This window comes from Chamaea fasciata, unplaced genomic scaffold, assembly GCF_029207755.1.
Source record: "Chamaea fasciata isolate MVZ Bird 193981 ecotype frontalis unplaced genomic scaffold, bChaFas1.0.hap1 SCAF_13, whole genome shotgun sequence".
NCBI lineage: Eukaryota > Metazoa > Chordata > Aves > Passeriformes > Sylviidae > Chamaea > Chamaea fasciata.
Genome location: NW_027094098.1, coordinates 4,477,674 through 4,502,109, shown reverse-complemented (window position 1 = coordinate 4,502,109; position 24,436 = coordinate 4,477,674). Strand labels below are relative to the sequence as shown.

The 24,436-nt window shown below is 44.7% G+C and overlaps 1 protein-coding gene across 3 annotated transcripts in view; it reads right to left on the bottom strand.

Moving 5' to 3' along the window:
• Nucleotides 1–24,436, bottom strand: part of VGLL4 (vestigial like family member 4) — a 76,575-nt gene that overhangs the window by 33,805 nt on the left and 18,334 nt on the right. The window contains exon 1 of one of the 3 annotated variants that reach the window (XM_066195592.1): nucleotides 10,165–10,636. The exons of the other annotated variants lie outside the window; for them this stretch is intronic. Within the exon in view, the coding sequence (XP_066051689.1) occupies nucleotides 10,165–10,246 (82 nt within the window). The 5' untranslated portion in view covers nucleotides 10,247–10,636. Of the gene's footprint in view, nucleotides 1–10,164; nucleotides 10,637–24,436 lie in introns of those variants that run through there. 3 annotated transcript variants of the gene reach the window in all.

The window sequence follows — 24,436 nt, the reverse complement described above, 5'->3', positions numbered from 1 at the left end:
TCAAGCCTCTCACTACATTACTATGATATAACTCCCCAGTGAATCACCTGTTAAATCCTTCCCCATCTCACCTGAAACTATTTCTGCAGATCTCTACCCCCTTATCACACACTGAAGATGTTCCACTCCGTAATTAAGCAGGGCTTGTATTAACTGCCAAGTTTTTAATGGAACCAAACAGCAATGCCGGGGGCAGTGAGACTCTGCGTTATTAATTAAAAGGGTTGGAAGCCCTGCTGCAGGCCAGAAATGGGCTCAGCCTGGCCTGCGCTGCACGAGCACAGCTGGACTGCGATTTCATTAAGTCCCTGATCCCAACTCACCCTGCAAAGAGAATATTAAAATTAACTGCCAGCATCTGCGGGCACATTCCTTTTATCCAACTCAACAGGCTCTCATCTAAAGGAACAGACCTGGGGAGGTCCTGTGGCTCAGACAGGGGAACTTCAAATTCTTCCCAGCATTGTCTGCAAGGCCTCATTCCTTTCAGCAACCGAAAAGACTCAACTACATCCACTGAAGGAGATTCCATCACCTCAGTTTGGGTGGGCTCCACTACAGAGGGACCAAAGTCATGATATTTTGGTCCAAAAGCTCCTGTTTTCCCTCCGTGACTGTTGAGCACAAAGTAAGGCTCAAGCCCATCCAGCATCAGTCCAAGAATCTTTGTTTTCACCTGCTTAGCTGATGAATGACATATTTTATCTGAACATCTCAAACAGGTAAAAGCAATTTTCTTTACTAAGACGTCACAGTAAGGTTTAGCAGCTGCGGCAAAATATTCCAACTGAGGCACTTGGAATGCTGCTGTCAGCTTTATCCCAGATTTCTGTGAGTTCAACCAGTTACAGCTCTTTATCCCCCCCGCTGTAAATAAGGATAATATTCATTGTTTATCTCACAGGGGTGGCTAAAAGTTGAATTAACCGGGCTTCTGTGAGAGCAAGGATTCTGCAGAGAGGATTAAAAATATATGCAAATGTGAGCATGAAAATGTTTGTTGTCATACTTGTTGCTAAATGCACCAGTTGAGAAACACTTGAACTCAAAAAGGGTAGTAGTGTTCAATTTACTGTACTGCAAAGAACTCAGAACATCCGCGGATTAGCTGTTAAAGCAAACATAATGCACCTCAAAGCAGTCACAGGCTTAGATATTTTAGAAGCTTTTAAAGAAAGATAATAATTTTTTAAAAACTTTTTTCTGTGATGAGCTGAGTTAAATACATGCATTATGTAACATTAGTGAGAGAAGCGTTTTCGAAGCTGGAGAACCCAGCCAAGGCTCTATAAACATCCTCGCTAATGCTGGAATTCCTATTTTTGCCACCTTTGGTAAATAGCTCAGTGTGATGCCTGCAGCGGGACAAGAGCAGAGTGTTCACCTCTGGCTTTGGGGCGTTCAGCAGGAAAAGTGTGCACGTCAGCATTGCCCCAGCTGGCCCGAGGAGACGCAATTCCAGCCAAGCACAGAGTGGCTGCGAGAGCAGGAAAACTGCAGGGTGGGGGTTAAACAAGCACCAGTGCACACCAGATGTCTGGGCAGGAGGACATCTAAAAAAGATCCAGAGCACCAGGAAGAATATTTAAAAAAAAAAAATAGAATTAAAAAATTCCCCTTCAATGCCATAAATATTTATACTAAATCCAAGGAAGTGGCCGAGTTCAGACTTGTCCTGTGTGAATCATACAGCACTTTCCTCACCCTGCCTTCATTTCATGTGTTCTGGAGAAAAGCACCACAAAGGAGGGGCCACAGTTGTGTCAACTCCTTTTTCTCTCTGTCAGAGCAGTTCTTGTCGAGCTGCTTTAGAAGATGTTGCTTTCCAAAGAATATAAACAGAACAACTAAATAGTCCTATTTTACTTGGCCAGCTCTCCTGTGGCATTTACTGATCTTCCTAGATCATTCAGATTCATAGAAATCGTTTCCTTTTGCCTGGACAACTTTAATTTTCCTTACAGGGACATTGAATTACACTCAGCAGAGCATCACAGAAAAAAACCCCTGCAATGTCGTAATCTGGAGCCATAATTTTCTGAAAGGTTCTGCTCTGAAAGTGTCCAAACCTGCTACTGTCACAAATATCTTAATTTACTTCCAGAAGTAAATGAAGTACTAAATATTAGCAATTAAATAACAAAATTGGAAGTCTCAATACCATCTCTAAAGTGCAAGCCCAGTGTGTTGATACCATTTGCAAAAGAAGTAAAGCCCCAGTCATTCCAAAAAGAACAAGAGCCACCCAAAAAGATCCATTTGGCAGCTTTGGGGTTCGCTCTTGTCATGCAGAAGCTGGGCTGGGCACTTGGGGGGTTCTAACTACAAAGGGTACTGCCAATCTGCTGTTCTGGGCTGCTGAGTTAAAACACAACACAACGAACGTTCCAAATCGGTTTATATTCCCACACAACAGTGCCATTCCTACCCCGGGGAAAAAAAAAATAAATAAAAATTGACCAAATCTCTCTCACATCTAACTACGACCCATTTTTAAAGGCAAAAAAATCCCCCTGTTTCTGCATGCTGAGAAATAAATATGAAGCCTCACAAAGCAGGAAAAGTGCAGAGCTGAGTCCATGCCTGCCCTGTCAAATGGGTTTCCAGGAAAAACTACTGCTTTTTAAACACAACTGGTTCCAAACTTTCCCTGGGAGAGCAAATATATTTCCTGGAACCCGCCAGCAACGTTTGGAAGAAGAGCAGGAAAGTTCTACACTGCAATGCCTGGTTCTCACAGCTGACAGGGAACACTCTGAAGTGACGAGGAGTGAAAAGGAACATGTCTTTAAATACTCGCAGGCTCTTGTAACAACGGCAATTAGGAAAGGACAGGAGCCGCAGGTTTGTGAGGCCACTGAGCTGGCAGCAGCCTGCTGAAGGCAACTTCCCTTCCTCCCTGTGTGCCACCAAGGCTGGAACATTCCACTTGAGCCCAAGTTGCACCTACTTCTATCCCCCAACACCACGTGGGCACGAGCTCCTTCTCCAAAACCAAAATGAGGCACAAAGCATCACACAACGTTTTTGGGGAGAAAAGCTGGACGGCACCAAGTGCTGCTACGTTTAACAAGCTCTTGCTTTTAACGCCAGCAACAACCAGGTTTAAAAGATAAAGGGGGGAAAAGTGTTACTTTAAAAAATCTGCTACCAACCAGTGCCATGAAACTAGGCAAGGAAACATTCTAAACTCTTGTTTAAAAAAAAACATCTGCCACCAACCAGTGCCATGGAATTAGGCAAGGAAACATTCTAAACTCTTGTTTAAAAAAAAAAAAAAATGTGATAGCAACCAGTGCTGTGAAACTTAGGTAAGGAATGATTCCAGCCTCAGTTTCACACTTTTGTCCTCACCACCCATATCACCCTGAGATTCAAGGACTGCCATTCCTGTTGAAAGTGGATCTCTGAAGATCTTTGGTGAAGTCCCATCACCTCCCCGAGGTTTCTGGGTGACTTTTCCTTTGGCTGGAACCAATGCTGCGGTGGTGCCGGGTACCTCAGCTCCACCAAGGTTGCACAAGAAGCTGCACTGAGATGATTTCTTAACAAGGAACGACCTTTGCGAAGGGGATCGCCTCAAGTTGCATCACGGGGACAGTTAGGTTGGATCTCAGGGAAAGGTTCTACCCCAGAGGGTGCTGGCACTGCCCAGGCTGCCCGGGGAATGGGCACGGCCCCGAGGCTGCCCGAGCTCCGGGAGCTCGCGGGGATGCCCACGCTGGACTGTTGGGCTGTTGGATCATGATCCCCGGGTGTCCCTTCCAGCTCAGGACACGGTGCGACTGTGGGAGCTGAAGTCCCCCAAGCTCGCCTTACCCTACGATCAGTGCCAGCTACTCCTGCTATTAAGACCAAACCTCTTCCAGCTCCATCCGTGTGTGACATGAGGTTTCCAAGCGGGCAGAGATAACCCTAATTAAGAGCTCAACTGCCTGTTCAGTGCCCTGGAGGATCCATCTCCCCCCATCCATCCCAGGACACACACCAGTGCTCCCTGAGCTCCCCATCACCGCTGAGCCCACTTGAAGGGACAGCCTGAGAATGAGAACATCTAAAAAAAGCTGTGAGATGCGAGATGAAGCACGGGGGCCAATGTGCCCCCAGGAAATCCTGGTGGTGTCTGCTGCTGCCCCCAGCCTCAGGCCACGGCTCTGCCCCGAGGCAGGGACAAACAATGCCCCTGTGTGTGCAGCTTTCTGGAGAGCCATTTCCAGGGGATGAGCCGGGCTGCAGGAAAAACTGCCCGGCTCTGGAGGAGGAATCCAACCCCAAAGCCCTCAGCTCTTTAACGCCGAGGAAGCAGAAAGCCATTTTTGTAAACACTTCTCCAGGAACTTGTGTTCACCACTACCTCACGCTATTATCAGTGAGAAATTATAGGCTCTGTCCTGCTTGGATTATTGTTAGTGTAAACAACTTGGCTGAATTGCTTGGCACTCTGTCTGCATGCAGCATGTTCAGACTCTGTAGTCTATTCAGCCACAATCAAATATAAAGGCCCATCTGTATTAAAGCTCAAGAAGAAATTAATAGACAACTATTTTCATGCAAAGCAGGTATTTTAAAAAGGCAAAGCCAATACATATGGATGAACTTTTTCATTCATAATTTTAGATGCCACACAATGAAGACTGTTGTTTAAGCTTTATTTTTTCTCTAACAGCTCTCCATACAATGCAGTGCATTGTTCAAACTCTGGAGCAATTTAAGCTTTTTCAATGTCTCCTAAAATCCCTGGATTTATATCCAAAGAGACCTGGCACTGTAACAAATTTGACTTGTGAGTAACAAGTTACAGCCTTTAAGCAAATTGCTCATTAACACAGAATTCAACTTACTGCTACAAACCTCACTACCTTTTATCTCAGGAAAAAAAAAAAAAAACCACACTGCCTATCTTATCTACAGAAAGCTGTGGGATAACACTATTATATTTGGGTTTTTAATTTCCTTGTTTGAGTTCTCAGTATAAACGCTGAACTAGCATCCAGGGTGAGAACAACAGAACTCCAGGGGAAAAAGAAAAAAAAGTTCAAGTATGACCTAAATCTATCCTGCCTTTGATGAACGAGGAAAATAAACCCAATTTTGATGTCAGTCTTGAAGAGGATATTCCCAACTTTGTGCTAGGAGGAAACGAGCAAGGAAAGCCCAACTGTGAAGCTGGGGCCCTTTGTTTTTTTCCCCGAAGATGAAAGAGATTGAAAATGCAAAACCCACAGAAAGTTCTATAAATGGGGAACCGTTCTGTAGGTGCATCTTAATTTACATGGCTTTGAACAGAAATGTTACACTGCACTACAAATAAGAAAACCTAATTTGCCGCGAAGGAGATTCTTATCCAATTCTTAGCAGAAGAATGGTGCTATAAGGCATTTCACATATTGAGAAATCAACCCCAACTCTGCAGTTAATAAGAGAAAAGAAACTGACGTTAGAGGAGGAGAAAAATGCAAGGTCAGCAGAGCAAGCTGATGGAAACTCTTGTCTAGAACTGAAGAAAACACGCTGCATTTCATTAAAAAGCAAATGAAGTTAGCAGGATGAGTGGTAACAAACATCTGAAGCAGCTTTTTGGGGAAGACAGAGACATTTTCAGGATGCCTTGCAGTGCCCTGAGAGGACACCCGGCTCTGCAAGCCAAGGAACGCTCCAGCCTTACAGGAAGTCACTGAAATAATTATGTAATATGCCACTAACTAATGAAAGCTGTCCTGAAACCAAAATGGGGCGTTTTGCTAGAAATCTGGATCCAATTTTCTTCATTAAAAAAAAAAAAAAAAAAAAAAAAAAAATCCCAGTCTTCTGGACTATCCAGAGAACTCTGCATAACTATTTTGAGTGCTCCAAGTAACATGCCTGGGGGATTTCTTAGCATCTTATTGCATTTCTTTATACCTTTCCCAGCACAGCAGTTCCAGCCCTGAGAATGCAGCAATAACTCAGAGCATCTGAAACGGGGAGAGAGAGAGGAAGGAAGGCAGAAATCTGCCTTCCAACACAGCACCATCTGTGATAAACAGAATGAAATGAATCTGCCTGGAGCCTGCACCTCCTCATGCATATTCCGTGGGAAACCAGGAGCCAAACGGCGCTGGAGTCAAAGAGCAGCATCACCTGTGCTCTGTTCTGTTTAACCGAGCACTCCATTACCTCACGCCCCGGCCTGAGAGGGAATACTGAGCTGGAGTGAAGTGAGTTTCCACCACGAGAACAAGATGCAGATGTTGCAGCCCTGCATACCTGCCCGGATCAAGTGGCTGTCATTTGATAGGGAATGCCAGCCTGCCCCAGCGTGCTGCTGCTGCTCCCCGGCCTCTGCACCTCAGCCACGGCTCCCAGGAGCTCCCTCATGGCCCTGAGCTCATTAAGGAAGAAAACAATGATCTGAAAGCTCGACTCATTAAACTTGCCATTGTTGATCACTGGCAGCAAATGTTTAGTAGAAGAATATCAGATGTATTCACGCTGAAGATGAGCAGCCAGATGCCAAGGCCACAATTCTCTAATTATTTCTTCTTTTCTTTCCTATTGCACCAAAACTGTTACAATGAATTCTTTGAAATGGTTGATCATCACTAACAAAACTGTCATTTTCCATTGGTGAGGACTAAGCATTCCCATTTGAATGATTTAAGAATTTTCTTTCACTGGAGAGGGAGACAAGACTCAAATGTCTTTTTTATGCAACTTGTTAAAAAACCCCACCAACTCATCCAAAGTCAGATTTTCCTCCAAAAGCATCAGGTGGATGTGAGATTACCATGGGGCATCGTGGGGGCTCAAAGCTAGTAACGAGATCAAGAAAACCCTCCAGAGGACACAAATAATCAGTGTAAACCAAGCAACCTTGAGGAAAGGAAATGGCTTTATCCTGTGCTTCAGAGTTACGGACCCCCTTTCTAAAACCCTTTCCCCGCGTTTCTGGTTATAATCCTTTTCCTGGCAGTGGCTGTTTTAATTACATGAGTGTGCTGAAATTTGCAAGAGGCTACAAAGGCACCTTTAGAGGTCATTTAGAAACCTCCTGCTCAAAACCAGCCTCAGGCAGGGCGGGATGCTCAGGGCTCCAGGTGGGATTTGAGTATCTCCAAAGGTGGAGACTCCACAGCCCCTCTGGAGAACCTGAGCCAGTGGTTCACCAACCTCACAGCAAAAAATAACACAGCTCACCCCACATTTGAGAAAACAGCCAAGCTCGGGTGAAGTTTCACCCGCAGAGCCAAACCTGCAGCACAGCCTCACTTTTGAATAGCTAATGGCAGAACTTCCACCTCTTCCTTTCCCCCCCAGCCCCAGCAGAAGGACACTTGACTGCCCACATCTGTGTTATCACCGTTTTTTCTCTTCCCCCAGAGAGGAGGGGCCAAAATCAGAGATGAGTTTAATGAAGCAAACAGCACCTGGACTGTATTTCCAGGCTGAAAACTCCGTGGCTGGAGTGTGACCATGAACGGCACAATTTCGGAGCAGGCTGAGATGAAGACACTGAGGTTCTCTGGTTCTCCTTCCCCTCCCAGCCAGGGAAGGCTCTCCAGGGCTGGCATTAACTCAGCAGCCTGCAGCTCCCAGATAACAAATTGCCATCTGGGACTCATGCTGGGCAAGAAAAAGCAGGGCTCCTCTCGGGATGCAAATCACACTCCTCTGCTCCATGGCCAACTAAAGAGGTGCCAAATGCACACAGTGGAGGAACTTTTCCTATTCCTTAGGTATCAACACATCTCTGATCCACAGGCTGCTGCAAATCCAACAGTCCCAGTGCCAGAAGAGTAAAACCACCAGTAAACTTCATAAGACACACTGACACATCTCACCAGCACAGAAATCATCTCAAAAACCAAAAACAAATGTTTCAAGAGGGAATATAAAGGAACAAGGAACCCATCTCTTTCCTGAGGCCTGTAGGCCCATCATTCTTCCCTCTGAAATTCCAAACCTGTTTTCCCACCACACGATGTGTTTGTACCCCATCCTACATCTTCAAAAGTACTTCTCAGGAAGGCATCAGTTTATAAGTAGTTCAAGTGTGGCCTCCAATAAATCCTAATTAATTGAGTTTGCAAGGGCGTTTTGTTGTCAATATAGTTACTACTGCAACAGGGTCCCTGGAAAGACAAGATCCATCACTGCTGACACAACTCACTTATAAAATAAATACTATGGCAGAGGCCTCGAAGATCTGTAGGCATCTCTAAAACACCCTCTGAGTTCAGAGCAGATGTTGCCAGTGTTTATGCTTTTCAAACCATTGCGATATAAACACCTCACTATAAACACCACTGAAGTTTTGCTTTTCTTCTCTCCATTTCATGTGTGTTTATTTTAGTGTTAAAAACGGTAACTTCCAGAATAAAGAAAATAGCAACAGATGTTTAAGCTAAACAAAAACTGCACCAGTAGAGTGCATTCCTTAAGCTGTTCTTTTGCTTTTGAACTATTTAAGCTAAGAGCTGGTTAAATCATAATTACTGGAGAGGAGGGTGGGGAATTAAAAAAGGGGGCTGGAAAGAGTCTTCCATAAATATTAGGCATAATTACAATGAGTTGAACTCATGAGCCAAAACTACAGAGCAACAAAAACTTAGTCAACAAAACACTCAAGAAGATGTATTACACAAATAAAGCTTTGCATAAAATTCCATCATCTTCATCAGAAGTTATCAACTGCTTCCAAAGAAAACACTAATTACTGAAGAGAGCAGTGAAGAAGTTAAAGGATCATGAAATGAAAAAGTTACGGGATCCTGAAAGTTGTTTTTCTTTTGTTTTCTTTTAAACAAGTTTTCTTGCTCTAACAAAGAGAGCATGGCTTAAGAAAGAAGTTGGGAATTCAACCCCATGGAACCCCAGCTCTGTATTCAGATTCAGAGATTCAGCTCAATCTTCTGTAAAAGAGCTTTATCCAAATGAATAGATACATATTTGTACAGGAAAGAAAAAGCAGGAAAGGAGGAGAAACAAAGATATTAACAGTACAACAGGGAGCCCCTCCGCTTCCTGAAGGGCAGGAATATGGCCATGCTGGTTTAGAGACAGAAAAGACTGGAATTTCCAAAGCGAGATTCAGCTCCCTGAGTTCTGGCCCGGCCTTTCTGGGAGCAGCGTGAACAGACATCTCCTTGGCCCCTGTATGCTTCTCATTGTTTCTTTCCTGACAACTCCAGCAAGTTTATTTTCCGAACGAACATGGAAAACGTTCCTGCTGAATCAGAAAAAAAAAAAAAAAAAAAAAAGCTTTTCGCGGCGCTTGTGTGTGGCTATAGCAAAAGCAGCTCCGCTGCCAAGCCGAATTAGCTCAGTGGTGCCTTTCTCTGCAGGCAAAGCCAAGCCATAACCGCTTCTCGCAGCCGCACGTAGGGAGAACTCCGCCGAGATTCACAAACCGATTCTGGCCCGGGACCTCCGGCGCCTTCCCCGCGGGGCTGCGAGGGCGGACAGGGCGAGGGCAGCGCGCCCCGGCCCCGCCGCACACAGCGGGCCCCGTGGAAGCCCGGGCCGGCGCTGGGGGCCGGACACCGGCCACGGCCCCGCGGGGACACCGGGCAATGCCCTCGGCCCCGCGGGGACACCGGGCAATGCCCTCGGCCCCGCGGGGACACGGCGCACACCGGGGACACCGGACAAGGGCCCCCGCGGGGACACGCCGGACACTCGCTCCCGGCAGCGGTCGAGCCGGGCCCACGCGTGTCCGACCGCGGCCCAGCCCCGCGGCGCCGGGAGAGACGGACAAACCCCAGACGGACAAATCCCAAATGGACAAACCCCAGATATACAAACCCCAGACCGACAAACCCCAAATATACAAACCCCAGACGGACAAACCCCCGCCCGCCCCCCCCCCCCCCCCCGCCTTTAGTGCCAGCAGTGCCGCCGGCGAAGGAAAGGAAAGTTGGCGCTGAAAACACGGCTTGTTAAAAAAAAAAAAAAAAAATAGAAAAAATTCACAGGGGAAGAAAGAAATCTCTGCCCTGAAACAAAGCTCTGACAACAGCCCACGGGGCGTCCCGCACCGGCGATCCCCCAAACATCCCCGCTGACGAACACCAGCGAGCACCGCTCCGAGAAGGATCCATCCCTGGAAGGGATCCATCCCGCCCGCGCCAGGGATCGAGGGATCCGTTCCCTCCCCGCGGATTTCCCGCGGCGAGGCACTGTTACCTTCGTAGCACAGGATGCCGATATTGTTGTTCATCTTGTCCAAGTACTGGTAGTTCAACAGGTCCATCCTCATAAACAGCATTTATCGGGCTGGCGGAGAGGAGCGGCTCCGGGAGGGGGAGGCAGACGCTGCCGAGGCGCTCCCGGCTTCCAAACGCCAGCAGAGGCCCAGCCTGGAGCGGGTCGGGAAGGGAGAGCGAGCTCCGACAGCGCGGGGAACGCGAGGAGAACGCGCTGCGGGGCGGGGGGAAGCCGTGCGGGGGCTTCCCAAAGGTTCTTCCAAGTTAAAAATAATAATAATAATAATAAAAATTTTTTAAAAAAAGAGCGTAAAAGCAAAGCGAAGGCGGCGGGGCAGGGCAGGCAGGCGGGCAGGCAGGGAGGAGGGCGCAGCCCGCTGCGAGCGCCGGCGCTGACAGCGGCAGTGCCCGGCACTGCCCGGCGGGGCCCGCTCCCAGCCCGCTGCCCCAGAGCCCGGCCCGCCCCGCGCAGGCGCCGCGGCTGCCGCGGCCGCTTTGTGCTCCGCGGCCGGAGCGGGGGGCGGCGGCGGGGAGCCGGCCAGGGAGCGAGCGAGCGAGCGAGGGAGGGAAGGAGCGAGGGAGGGAGCGAGGGAGGGAGGGCACGGCCGCGTCAGAGCCGCTCGCACAGGAAACAGCGGCGGCAGGAGGAGGAGGAGGAGGAGGAGGCGGCGGCTGCGAGGGGAGGAAGCGGCGCTGAGGGGCCTCCTCCGGGCACGGGCGGCAGCGCGGCGGCTTCGGGAGGGGGAGAGGGGGGGAGGGAGGGTGCTGCTCCTTTTATTTAAAACTAATTCTGCCTCTCTTCGCTCCCCAGCACGGCCTCAGCGCCTTAGAGCGAGAAGCAACGCGGTTCTGCGGCAACAGCAGACATGGAAGCGCGGCATGGCATCGCAGGAATGAGAAATGGAATCGCAGGAATGAGAGAGACAATTAAAATAAAAGGCGTGAGGCAGTGGCTATTTCCCCGTGTATACAGTTTATATATAAATAGTTTAAAAAGGTTTTTCTCTCTGCATAGAAACAGGCATCGCAGGCATTGCTGCAATTCCATCGGGGCACAGCCAGATCGGATTTTTTTAAGGGCTCTTAGTGGTTAAACATTCCGGGCTCTGGATCTTTAGCAGCTGCCGGGTGAGATGACAGAGACGATGGAGACTGGTGCTGCTGCAGCTCTCTCATCTCAGGATGTGGGCTGCCCTTCTGCAGTCCCAACCCGGAGCACAAAGCTGCTCACACAGATGTGTTCACAAGTCCTGAGAGGAGGGCAGAACATCTGGGCTGGTGGCAGCATGTGCGAACCTGATGGGCACCAGAGTTTGCATTTCCTGCGGCTGATACGAGAAGAGAAATAAAGAAAGCGAATGGAATCCTAATTTTCCCTCTGCCCTCTTCAGCTTGGAGCACAGCTCATCCCTCCCCAGCTGGGATAGGGAATCTCCATGGTATACACAAGGGCAGAACCAGCAAAACACTTTAATTTCCACCCTGAGAACTTCTCCCCTCTGCGAGAGAAGGGGAAGGGATGACATGACAGAGGCAACGTCACTTTGTGATGGCATTTTGGCTCTGGGTATTTCAGTAAGAACAGGTAGTTTATATTTACTGCTGGTGTCTACTGAATAATCTAAGGAAGATTGCCTAGAACATAGGAAAGGTTCCTCATCACTTGAGATACACAATGCTGAGGTAACAGCACATTTCTTCAATGGTATCTAACAAAAAGTTGTAGTTGTTTTGGAGAAGTTGCAACCGCACAGACCAAAGCAGCCCATAATATCTTCTAGAAATATCTTTAATAAAGAGTAGCGTATGGTGATTTTTAAGCAAGGCACAAGAAGTTTTGCATATTGTGCATATTCAGAGATATTCTACACCAATCCATCAAATCGAAACAGCCATCTAATAATGACATCAAGAGAAGTCTGAGCCCTCTAAGATACAAACAACAATAAAAATTCACACCTGCAACATTAAAAAAAGAGGCACATTTCTTCAGCATGAAATGCAAGCTGCTCACCGATTTTGGGGACAATATTTTGATACGTGCCGTTTTTAACATAGAGAGCGTCCCTGAGTTCACACGAATGCAACACATTTATTGGGTGCTTGGGAAGGACAAGAAGATAAGTAATCCATTTTTTCACTTTCAAATACTTAAGTTTTTGTGGGAGGGGCAGGTGATGAGGAAGAAAACACTATTTAAACTCCTTTAGAGCAGTGCTCTGCGAGACAAGGGTGCACAAATTGCAATTTGAATTCTCTATATTCTCTATATTCTTCAAGCTGTTTGGAAAAGTGTGGTTGGGTGTTGTCCACAAACCACTGACTACTCAGGAGTGCTGTCCAGACACTAAAAAAGGAGTTAATTGTTCTTTATTAGGCCAGTAGTCACTGGTGTGCAGGTTTTTAGGCAGTAATGATCCCTGTTAGGGGAATGGCTTTCAGCATTTCAGTACAAACTCTGACTGGACTTGTCAAATGTTGCATAATGAACATGCTTCACAATAAATAATAATAAACTGTACCAAACACCGAGAGCTTTTTGAACTTCTAAATTAAAATATCTATGCTGAAAACAAGGCAGTGCCTAGTGAAAGAGTGGGCGAGGGATTATCAATGTAAACTTATCTCTTAACATTGCATTTTAAACCCAAAATCCATTCTTAGGAAAACTTTCTTTGAAAGAAAATTTTATCAGCTCAACAAATCCAAGTCCAGGAGACATTAACCTCCGATCCTGTCAGGGTCAGCGTGAAGTACTCGGTTCCTGTCAGCAAATCCTCAATCCGGATTGCTGCTCCTCAGTCTGAGAGATCTTCCACGGAACTGAAACCAATAATCCGCGCGTCAGCGAGCCAGGAAAAAAAGCCGGTTTTCATCAGTTCCTTCTGCATCCTGATAGCTGCAAACAGCGCTGAGGTATCTCTGCCTCTCATCGTCTGGAGTATTTCCTCTAGGACCGCACACTCCCTGCTCCGGGACCCGCTGTGAGCCCACGAACTGTGACACAACAGCAGCCTCTAGAGGCAACGGGACAGCCACGGGCTCCGGGGGCATTTATATGGGATTTTATTCCACTTATCCCAGAGCCTCTCAGGGATCTGCTTCACTTCAGCACAGAAAAAGCACATTCGGCCTTGCACACAGTCTCACCACCTCAGGAGGCACAAAAAGCAAAGTATGGAATGCAAAAAGAGCAGGTGGGTCACCACGGTCAGTAACGGGACTTGATAGAAAAATAAATACTTATTACTGGATATTATTTGTTCACCTGGGGTTTTGTAGGGAAAAAAAATCTTAATAAATCAAGTCTATGATCTCAGTGAGATCAGTGAGAAACCGTGAGAGTTTCCATGGGTTTTAGAGCATTTGAACGTGCACTGAGCTGCTCTGGAGCATTACAAACATCCAGGAAGCTGCCTCTTCCTTTGCCTTTTCGTCGCCCTCCTCGACCCTCTCCCTCTGCCCTCACACAATGCCGAAGAGCCTGAGAAAAGAAAACGCCTTCGGTGCCTGCACTCCACAACGTATGCCAGGGGGAAAATGGGCAACACTGGCTAAGAATCAACCCCGCAGACGGAGACAACTGAAATTCCACCCGTGACGATCATCAGCAGAGAGCAACTACTGCGACACTGACCAGTCGTGGACCTGAGAGACAGAAGGGCGTTTACAGAGGCGAGACCCACTCCGGTATGTCTGAGCGGCCACGCTGTGCTGCTCAGCATCATCCCGTTTTTGAGCAGCCGCAGCTCCTCAGGTCACACAGGCACCCACTGAAAACCTCAGCGCACACCGAGGAGGAGGCGGAGGAGTAAAGCAAGAACATCCGGAAACACGTTTTACCTTTTTTCTTTCCCTAAGAAAAGGGCCGATTCAAGTTGAGGGTTGCTAGGTGGCGATGTGCCTTGAAGGAAAAGGCTTTTCTTTTTCCACTGCAGTGTGTGGGAAAAGCTGCCCCCAAACATCCCTGTTCTTTTATTTGTTAAACATACATTGCACAGGAAAAAGGCGAAACGAAAACTCTCCTTGAAGAAAGCCGGGGTGTTTGCTTTGAAATCCATGCAGATATGATGAGGAAATAGAGCTGAAACGGACTGAACACGCAGCAAGCCCAGAAATGGCATTGGAAATGACAAGGAAAATGAGGTTACAAGTTCCTGGCAAGCGGCAATCTCACAGCTGTGCCCGAGACCCACAAACACAACTCTTCCCCCAGTCAGTCAGATACCACAGAAAATAACTTTACACACTTCTTACAAAGCATTAAGCGCTCACACCAGTGAACAGAAGATATCAAAACACACATCATTTATTCCCATCTGCATTCCTCCACTTTTTTTTTCCTTAATCCTAAAGCTGCATTGCAAATAGATTTTATTCACACCAAAGTACCTGTTCCCTTAAAATAAATCAATGATTAAAGAGAGCCCCACCAGGGACAGCATCTGAGCTCACGCTGGTGCCTTCCTGTTTTACCTGTCCCCTAGTTAAAGGTTTCGACAACCTTAGAGAACACAAACGATGCTTTTTAATTATCACTGGAGCTTCTCAAGACTGAAATAGGAAGCTTACACCCAGTATTGACTTGTAACAAAATTTGTGTATTCTACCATTCTCGTCATAACCTAAACTTGGGGAATGCAGCTTAAAAAGAACCCAAAAGCAGCATCATCTAGTGAGGAAATCTGTTCATTTTATTTATGGGTTGTTTTTTTTTTAATTTATGAGTGTGTGAGTGTCACAAAGTGCTGGGTAACTCACTACAGGAATCCCCACTGAACAAAATGCCAGGAAAACCAAAAATTCAGCAATGCCTAAAAATGTCCCGAGTTGCAAGCACTTGAGAGACCGAGGAATAGATGGTAATGGCTCGTCTGCACTGGCAGATGGATTTTTTATATTTTTTTAAAATTTTATTTTTAAAATACGCCTTGCTGTACTGCAGTTCTTATTCTGTACTTCAGTTCTCATTCTGTACTACTTACTTCTTTAAAGACACACAGATTTCTCAACAGCATCTCACTGTGACGGTAAATAAAAATTTCAGATCACTTGTTTGTAAATATTGAGCTCTTAAGGACCAGCTATTTCATACCAGATCAAAAAATTCTCAAGGTATTTATCAACTCAAAAAGCTAATTAATTAAAACCTGCCCTCATCAGCAAGAATCATTTGTCTCCTGCCCCAAACTAAACACGCCTGTCCTTCCACAGCCTTTTTCAGGTGGGAATTTGGGCCAGGAAAGGCAGAATCCAAGGCAAGGCAAAGACACAGCTTTCCCTTGTCAGGTTTTGGGGGGTTTTTTTGTGCCAAAAATCACATTTAATTCTGGGTGAATATATAAAATAGGCACAGAGGTGCTGGGTGAGGCCTCTGGTTTTCAAGAATATTTTCCATTTCTCCCTGGTATCTTGCAGCTCTCACTTTGCCGGTGTTTTTCTCTTTTTGTTAGAACACTTCAAAAATGCAGCTAAAGCACACAACAGATAAATCTAGTTTATCTGGGTGGAAAAATTGGTATGTGCTAATTAAAAACTTGATAATCTTTAAAGTGTGATTTGCATACTAATTTAAATTTCTGAAGGGTTGATGATAATCACAAACATAATTCAACTTGAACTACAAAGAGTCTCGAGCACCACCAGAGCCTCCAGATGCAAACAAATGCCATGCCCTGACATTGTGTTGGCACAAAGTAAAAAAATTACTTTCTATTCTTCCAATATGAGAAACGAGAGGATAAAAAAATTTAAAAAAAAAAAATTGAGAGATTACTAAAGAAAAAAAAAACAAACTTTTTTTTAGATGCTCAAGCATCTAAACCACTTTTAACTTAGGAAAATGAGGAGCCAGCCCGTGTTTAGAGGTTAGATTTCAAAATTACTGTGAGTATCCCTCAGCTTTGGGAAGAAGCAAATCCAGTTTCCAGAAGCCACTAATTACAGGGTTTAGAAATAAAGCAGAGAGCTCTGAGATTGCTAAAACATTTCCCCTTATAGCTCGCTTGGCAAGACATAAAATACACTTTTTTAAATATAAATATAAATAGGGCCTAATTGAGCTTAGATGTCAACACATGTAAATGTGTGGAGCCGACCTTGCTTGTTGAATATTCCAATAATTAAAATCACCTTAGAAATGAGATAAAACCAGGATTCCCAACGCTGTCCAGGCACTAAAATCAATCACAACTTTCCTTACGAAACAAAATAATTTGGGCTTCTGCACATCACAGCAATTACTTACCCTAAATTTGCAGATTAAAATATTAGTAAGTGCCTATTGCAAAACCCAATTATATAACTTGCAATCTACTCCATTAAATTAAAATGAGATTTCATTCAAGCTCTAAGACTGTTCTTTTCCAACTGAGGGTCTTGTTCTCTATTATTTCAAAAGTATTTAATGTTAATAATATTTTTCACCACACCAAAAAAACAACCAACCAAAAACCCACCCCCCTCAAAAAATTTTAACAAAAATAAACCCCAACAAAACCAAACAAAACAAAACAAAAAACCAAACAAATGAACAAAAAAAAACCCCACCCAAAAATAACACAAAACCAATCTTAAACACACTCCCACTTATCCCAAATTTTAGAGCTCACAAAAACCCAGCCACTCAACTTTACTCAGGATGCTGAGGGGTGTCCTCTGGACCAACAGAAGCAAAAAAAGAACAAAGAAAACAAGAAAAAGAACAACACCTTTGTCATTATTTGAAGTATTAACATAAAACGAGCAAGTCTTATTATATAAATACATAATACATTATTTATTCACACGCATGGATGTGTGTAGGGGTTCTGTAGGACACAAGTGGAATGTTATAAATTGTCCTGATCCCACTAAATCCTGCAGAGGATGTCCTTGCTGTCCAGAAGTACAGATTCATGTCTCAGAAATAGAGAAATAACAGTGAAAAACTTCACTAAATCAGTGACAAACCCTCACCCTGTTCCAAACCACAGCCTTCCAACATTGCTGCTCTCCAGCCAGGACAAGGACTGGCAGTGAACGGAAGCTGAAACCCTTTTTTCAATGGCTCAAAGTCACCATTTCCAATTCCACAGGTGCACAAGGTATTTCCCATTCCAAAAATGAAACCTAGAGAATGCTGAAAAGTCCCCACCAGACCTATTTTTCAGTGGAATCAACACTGGCTTTTTTTAAACCGTGATTCTGCTGTCTTCATGCTAAAAAGAAATGGAAAAAAGAAGGGTTTTTTTTTTTTCTTCATGTTTTGGATTAAAAGAGACGTTTATTTGTTGTTAACTTCCAGCTTTCTGACAAACCAGTAAAGTCTGCATTTACATTTCCCATCACTTCTCCTGCGCCAGCTCTACCCCGGTTTTCTTAAGGATCACACAACCACCACTCACCACCTTTAAAAACATTCTTTAAAGCCAATTTTTGGCTTTTCATTTACCAAAAATCACCAAAAATCTCCCTCTGGGGAGCACTGCCCACGCCACAGGTTGTCCTCAACATTCCAACATTCCATGAGGAGTCCCAGGTGCTGCAGGAAATTGCAGTGACCACAACCTGAGCTTTGTCATGTTTCATGTTTTAGCACTTGCTTGGTTTTTAACCCAGAGGCAGAGAGGAAAGGATCACAGCTACCAGATTTTAACCACCAAAAAAAAAAAAAAAAAAAAAGAAAAAGAAAAAAGCCTTGGCTGTGCAGATTTGTGGGGACATATCAGGTCTTCCCCCCGCCCCAAGGCTCACATCCACCACTCCTTCGCTTCCTGAAATTCAGCGTTTCCCAAACGTGACAAATATTCCAGATATTCCCAACATTGCCTCAGCCTTGAAACAGTTTAAAATATTAAAATATTTTCCACCTCAACATCCCCTTTCACTCACCTCACAAGCTCCTGTCTCTCCTTCCAACAGTCTCAACACCTTCCTCAAGCTGTGTTCTCCACCCGCCCTAAACCCATCCCTCCTCCAGAACAAAGAACTTTTCCCACCAATCCCACCTCACCCGGAGCCCCCATCCTGTCTCACCACAATTTCCCAATCAAAGATTAATTCTTCGTGACCCAGGCTTTGAAATTCCCTGTTTCCCTCTGGAGCAGCCACAGCTCAGGCCAAGGCACACACAGCACCAAAGGATCCTCAGTCATGGGATGCTGGAATCCCAAGAATGAAGGGACACATCACACTCTCAGAGTACCCCCTCATCTCTCCCTGTCTCTACCCTTTTCCTCCTGACTTTTTATTTCTTTTCTCTTGAGCTACAGGTGCTCTCAGATCCATGAACTCAATGTTTGCTTCTCTAGCCCAGTGAATATTCCACCTTCTTTCCAAAAAGCTGGAAAGATAAATATCCTGGTGTACTGGAGTTCTCATCCACCTCCTTCCAAGGGAAAAGGGTAAAAAAGGCATTATTTTGTGACAGGACTGCTGGCTAAAGAGAATAAAGTCCTAATGATCCCACTGAGATAAAATTCCCCTGTAAATAAATCCCAGCTCCCAAGCAAGGGGGAGAAAAGAAAAAAAAATCAGCTGTAGGTGATGAACTGGGCTAATTACGTCAATCAGATTATTGCCAAAAATTCCGGGCTTGTTGCTTGCAGAAGTTGGAGGAATTGAAGTGTCAGATGAAGATGATTGCTGGGGCTGGGCCAGGCCAGGGCAGGAGGAGTCACATCCCTGCTGCGTGGGGCTGAGCTGCTGGAAGGGCGACAAGCGGAGAGGAAAAGACCCGGCGTGCACCAACAAGCATCGCAGGCAGGAACCAAAGCGCCCGGGCAGCCTCAACGTCAAAACCGCCCAGTTTACCACCTTCAGACTGGGTTTGTGTCAGCCTTGGTGACGGGGCCGGAGCAGGGCTGGCTGCCAGCTCCAAAATTCACACACTGCTGCTGCCAGCGCTCCCTGCTCAGCTGCTTTGCGGCATTTCAATCATAAGTTTAAAACATGACGTTAAATATTTCAATTGATATTTATGTATTAGTATTTCTAGATTAAATTAATATTTAATCATAATTAACACTATTGATTAAACCATTTGTCATTTATAGAATTATATAATAAAAATCAATAATTTAATAAAGTTAACACATTTTTCTATAATAAATTTCTATTTATTAATGCATTAAATTTAACAAAAAGCCCAAAATCCTGAGCTGGAGACACTCCACTCTTTACCTTACATGTCTCAGGACTCAGTTTTCAGGATAAATATTGTAATATATCATATTTAAAATACAGAACGGTTGAAAGAGTATTGCTCCTTTTTTTCCTCCAGGTTCTTTACGTTGCAACACCGTAATATTGCGGTTGTGCAATGCTGATCCTTTTCTTAAAAGGCTCATTTCTCTCAAGGCACCTGCAGATATTGCACACATTTTTTTTTCTTTTTCAGCTTTTAAATAAAAATCATGTAAATTAGGCATCAAGCTGAATCCACAGGTTCAGAACTGGAAATGAGTGAAAACTTCTGAACTGAACATTTTTGAAGGTTGATCGGGAAGTGCCAAAAATGTTTGGGTTGGGCAGAGCACAACAACTTTTTACAAGTGTAGGTGGATAAAGACTGTCAAAATCCATTTTCTCCCCTGGTGACCCATTCATCAGATGCACTCAGCCATGTCTTCTGTCTAAGAATAAATTCAAAATTCACCACCCTGAGCTTTCTCGGAGGTCAGACACTTAAACACCCGGAACACAATGGAAGAAATAATATTTTTTATTATGTATAAAGAGAAGAACACACCTAAACCAAAGCCACGTGATCAGTACTTTTACTTTTAAAATGTGGATTTTCTAACACGGAATACGAGCAGCAGATGAGAAATATTATGCGAGCAGAATTTCTGTCTGCAAGGAGCAGTGCAAACACGAATATTCGGTTTTCACCTGAGGCAAGTATCCACCTCTGTGGCAGCTGGAGAAATTCAGGCAGGAAGATGAGATTTCCCCGAAGGCACAGAAGCCAGTCAGGTCCTGACTGTGCAAGGACCACGCCTTGCTTTCATCCACTCTCCTAATTACAAATCAAAACTCTTGGGCTGGTTATTCCTTTCAGGCAGAACCTGTCTGACCTGTTCATGCACTGACAGGGGATTTAAAAAGCCACCAGCCAGGGGAGAAGCTTTATGAAAGGGACCCTGCTGGAAAGGATCACCCACAACCCACAAGCAGTGGTAGAAAAATCTACATTTTTCTGTTGTCAGCCTTCCTCCCGTTCCGAATTAGTATTTGAGTATGAGCAGAGCAGAAAGTGGCATTAATGGGATTGCACTGGGGTCACTGGAACGGCTCCTAATGCCACCGTGCCCTATTTCTGAGAGGGAAAAAGCGAAATAGATTTAGCACAGAGCTGCCAGATGATCAGACAGACACATGCAGGAAAACCTGAAGAGATGACCATAGAACAGAGCCCAGTGGGAACACACCAGAGTGCAGGCAGGTAACAATATTCAAGTTTTCATTACAACATGAGACTGCACTTGTCACATAAGTTTGCCAGGTTCCCTCTGCTCCATTTTAGATGGATAAATCTTCCAGACTGGGCTCTGCAGACTTCTCTCTTTACCTTCGGATAGAAATTCAGGTTCTTCCCACAAGGAAAGTTGAGCTCACAGGAAAGTGAAGCATTTTTTACCCTGCGCATGAGAGAGAAGCAGCCAATTCCTGTACATCCTGATCTGCAAGCCCAGCATACCAGATCAAAAAATTCCAAGGTATTTATCAACTCAAAAAGCTTTTTGGTTAATTAAAACCTGCCCTCATCAGCAAGAATCATTTGTCTCCCACCTCAAACTAAACCTGCTGTCCTTCCACAGCCTTTTTCAGGTGGGAATTTGGGCCAGGAAAGGCTGTTTGAAATGGCGCAATTTGGGAAAAGCTGGTTGAGTTGCATATCTTGGATATTCCTGGATTCTTGTGACCCTTCAAACATCTCAGGGAGCACAATCTGCTCCTTAACTTCAGCTAAAAAAAACCCCACAGCCAGACTTTGGTCTCAAGAAGACATCCTTGCACAGTTTCTCTGATCAAATATAAAAACGAGCACTCCACGAACCTCACAATAATTAGAATTAATTACTGTTCATGGGAATGAGCCCATTGGCAAGGCAGCAGCCCCAGTAAAAAAAAAAAAAAAATCTGCAGTGCAGATGATGCCAAGATCAAAGTTCACCTCACACAGTTATCAGCAGCAGGATGCAGCTACAAAGGGAAACTCTCCCTCTGTTATATCAGATATCCCAAGAGATTCTCTCGGTGCACACATTGCTTCCACAGGGAACACCAAAAGAAAACAAAGCAGGTGCTTGTTGATTTTCTTAAACAAATAATCCTCCCAGCTCCAAAGGCACTCAAGGCCTTGGTATTTTGTCAGGCAGATTTGCCGCAAGTGAATTCCCGTCGCTGGCAGCACAGAGCAGGAGCGGAGCTGTGCTGCCAGCGTGGAACAGCTCACACGGCACCCCTGGCAAAATCTCAGCCTTGGTTTTTCATGGAATTTTATGCCACCACCAGGAAAATCTATCTCTGGTGAGCCGCATTCCATCTCAACACTCCTTTTTATTTTTTGCCTCTGTGAACACGTGGAACGTGAATTTCTAAAGTTTACCCCAACCTTCAGAGCCTGGCAGTGACGCTGCTCCCACTGCAGTCACCCCTCTCAGATCATCCTCATTTACTGACAGGCAGTGACGGATTGGTTTTCCTACCCCACCTTCTCCTCAGGTTCTCCACACACTGAACAAATGCTGAACCCTCCCAGCTCCGTCAGCCTCAGAAGTTTTGGCAAAATGTGCTGATGCTTCCCTCCAGCCAGACCAGCTCTGGAGACAACCATCACAGCACAGAATATTTCAACACCACCATTCCTGTCGAGCTGATTTGGGCTGTATTTTATACTCCCAGACCAGCTCAGCTTAAAGCCTGCTCGATTTAGCTTTCCTTTGCTTTCCTGGAAGATTGAATTTGTGTCAGCAACGTCTGTGCAGTGAAGACAATCCCAAAGAAACCAATTAGCTACATCCGGATTCAGCATCAGGAGTGATATCCCAGCACTGCCAGAGGTTATCAAATACCCAACAGCTCACAAAGTTTCACAGCAAAAAAAAAGATACTGTCGGAACCCCGGGCACTGAGGATTTCAGCCTTTCTGTGCTGACAGGCACTGACCCCCAGGCAAACACTGCATTGACCTGAGGCCGTGGAAAAGGCTCCAAAATTGAGTGACAGCGCTGGGATTGTGGGTGTGGGGTTTGAATACAAGTGTGTGATAGCACAGGGGGGAAAAACTTAGAGTTTAAGGGTTTAGAATATAGTAATATATATATTTATATAAAGCAAGATGGAGGATTTAGGGCAGAGGCCAGTCCTTGGTTTTCACCTTCTTCTTCATGGCTCTGGGTGGGATTTTGTAATTGGGTAGAAAAATCCACATTGTGGGCATTGTTGGTTATTGGGTTAAAAGTAAAAAGAATTTAGGTGTCATTCCTTAATTGGACAGTTTGTGCTTAAAAAGCCTTGTAGAAAGATAGAGACAGAACCATTTTTCACTTTGTTAGCCAGAACTCACCTCTTGTGAGACTGTGACATAGATAAGAATTAATAAACATCTGAGTCCGAACATGAAATCCGTCTCTCGAGCATTTAACCCCGGCTCTGACAGAAAACAAGATAAAAACCCACAAGATACTATAAAAAAAAGAGAGACAAGTCCGTTTGCTGTGTTGCATAACCAAGGTTGAAAATAAATCCTGCACCTCCGGATGCCAGGACTGGGCAATGCTGTTCAGGAGAAGCTCAGCACAGCAGTGACTGCAGACAAACAGATCCCAGTGCGGGGTGTCAGCAGACGACACGGAAATCCCAATAGAAACACCGAATTCTTGTCTTCACACACTCACATTTCCCCTCTAATATTCCAGTTATAAAGATTACTCTTGGTCTGATCCGAGGGAACTGCAGTAAAAGCTCTGAAGACTGGAAACAATTAAAAGAGTTTCTATTGATCCATTGTGTGCTAATTACATCAGTGAACTCACTGAACTGATGCTACCGTGTCATGATAACTTCCCAAAGTTGGGTTTCCTGTGTTGGTTTCTGAGTAAAATTGATCATACAAGTCTAAAACCGGGAACAAGCTGGGAGGGGATGTGCTGATGACACACCAGTATTTGTCACGCTGGTATTTCATCCCTCTTATTAATATTTTATCCCCGACCCTGCACAACACAAACTGCTGTCGCTGATTTAAATCACAACAGATTCAACACCTCCTTTTCAGTGCAGTGACAAACCCAAACCCCAGAGTCTGGAAAAAACAATTATGGGATAAAATATGATTGTAGCAGACTTCAAGAAATGATGTTGCAGCCCTTAAAGGAACTCTTAAGCCGTCAATTCCTTTCTCCCCAAGCTCCAGCTTAATTCCCTGTGGAATTCCCTGTGCTTTACCAGTTTCCTTCACATACATTTACTTCAGAAGCACCTGGATATTAAACCTTATAAAATATTTATCTAAACTCTTATGTATATAAGAATAATGAGCTAAAACACTATGGCAAAGAAATCATGCTGATTATTTTCTAGCACAGGACAGCCTTGTCCTTCCTTCAACCCCATTTTCACCATTCTCACCTCTTCTTTCACTCACTGGTAGAATTCTCCACCACCTTCAATTACTTCTTACTATTTCAACAAAATGCAGAAGAAATTCTCATGAAAAAAATAAATTACCTATAGCTGAAAAGCATTGAATATTTTAAATGTTTAATTACATTAATAACAATTAATTTCTGTGCAATCAAAATAACCTCGTTTGTTCCTTGACAAACAGCATTATGTGGATTTCCTTAGGGCCATGCAAAATCAAGGACTCCAATTCACATGGAACATTTAATTAAATAGCTGGCCCATGGAATTTAATTCCACCAATAACTTGCACACTCGTTTGCAGCCTTCAATCTATTAATCACAGACCACTGCCTTCATAATGGCAGGTGGAAGGAAAATTAAAAATAAAACCTCGGAGAATGCAGAGAGTAAAGTGAAAGAGACCTTAAAAAACCAAAAATCTTCATTTAGAGCTTCTATTTCTCAAAGCAAACATCAGTTATTCTACCAGAGAAATTACTGATCTTCTCTGTGTTTTAATAATCAAAAGAAGTCACAAGGTCGCATCATTTGCATACATGTTTTCCCTTTACTTCAATGAACATGAAATTTCAGCCAATTAAAAAGAGAAATTATGATCCCTTTCCAACTTAATGAAG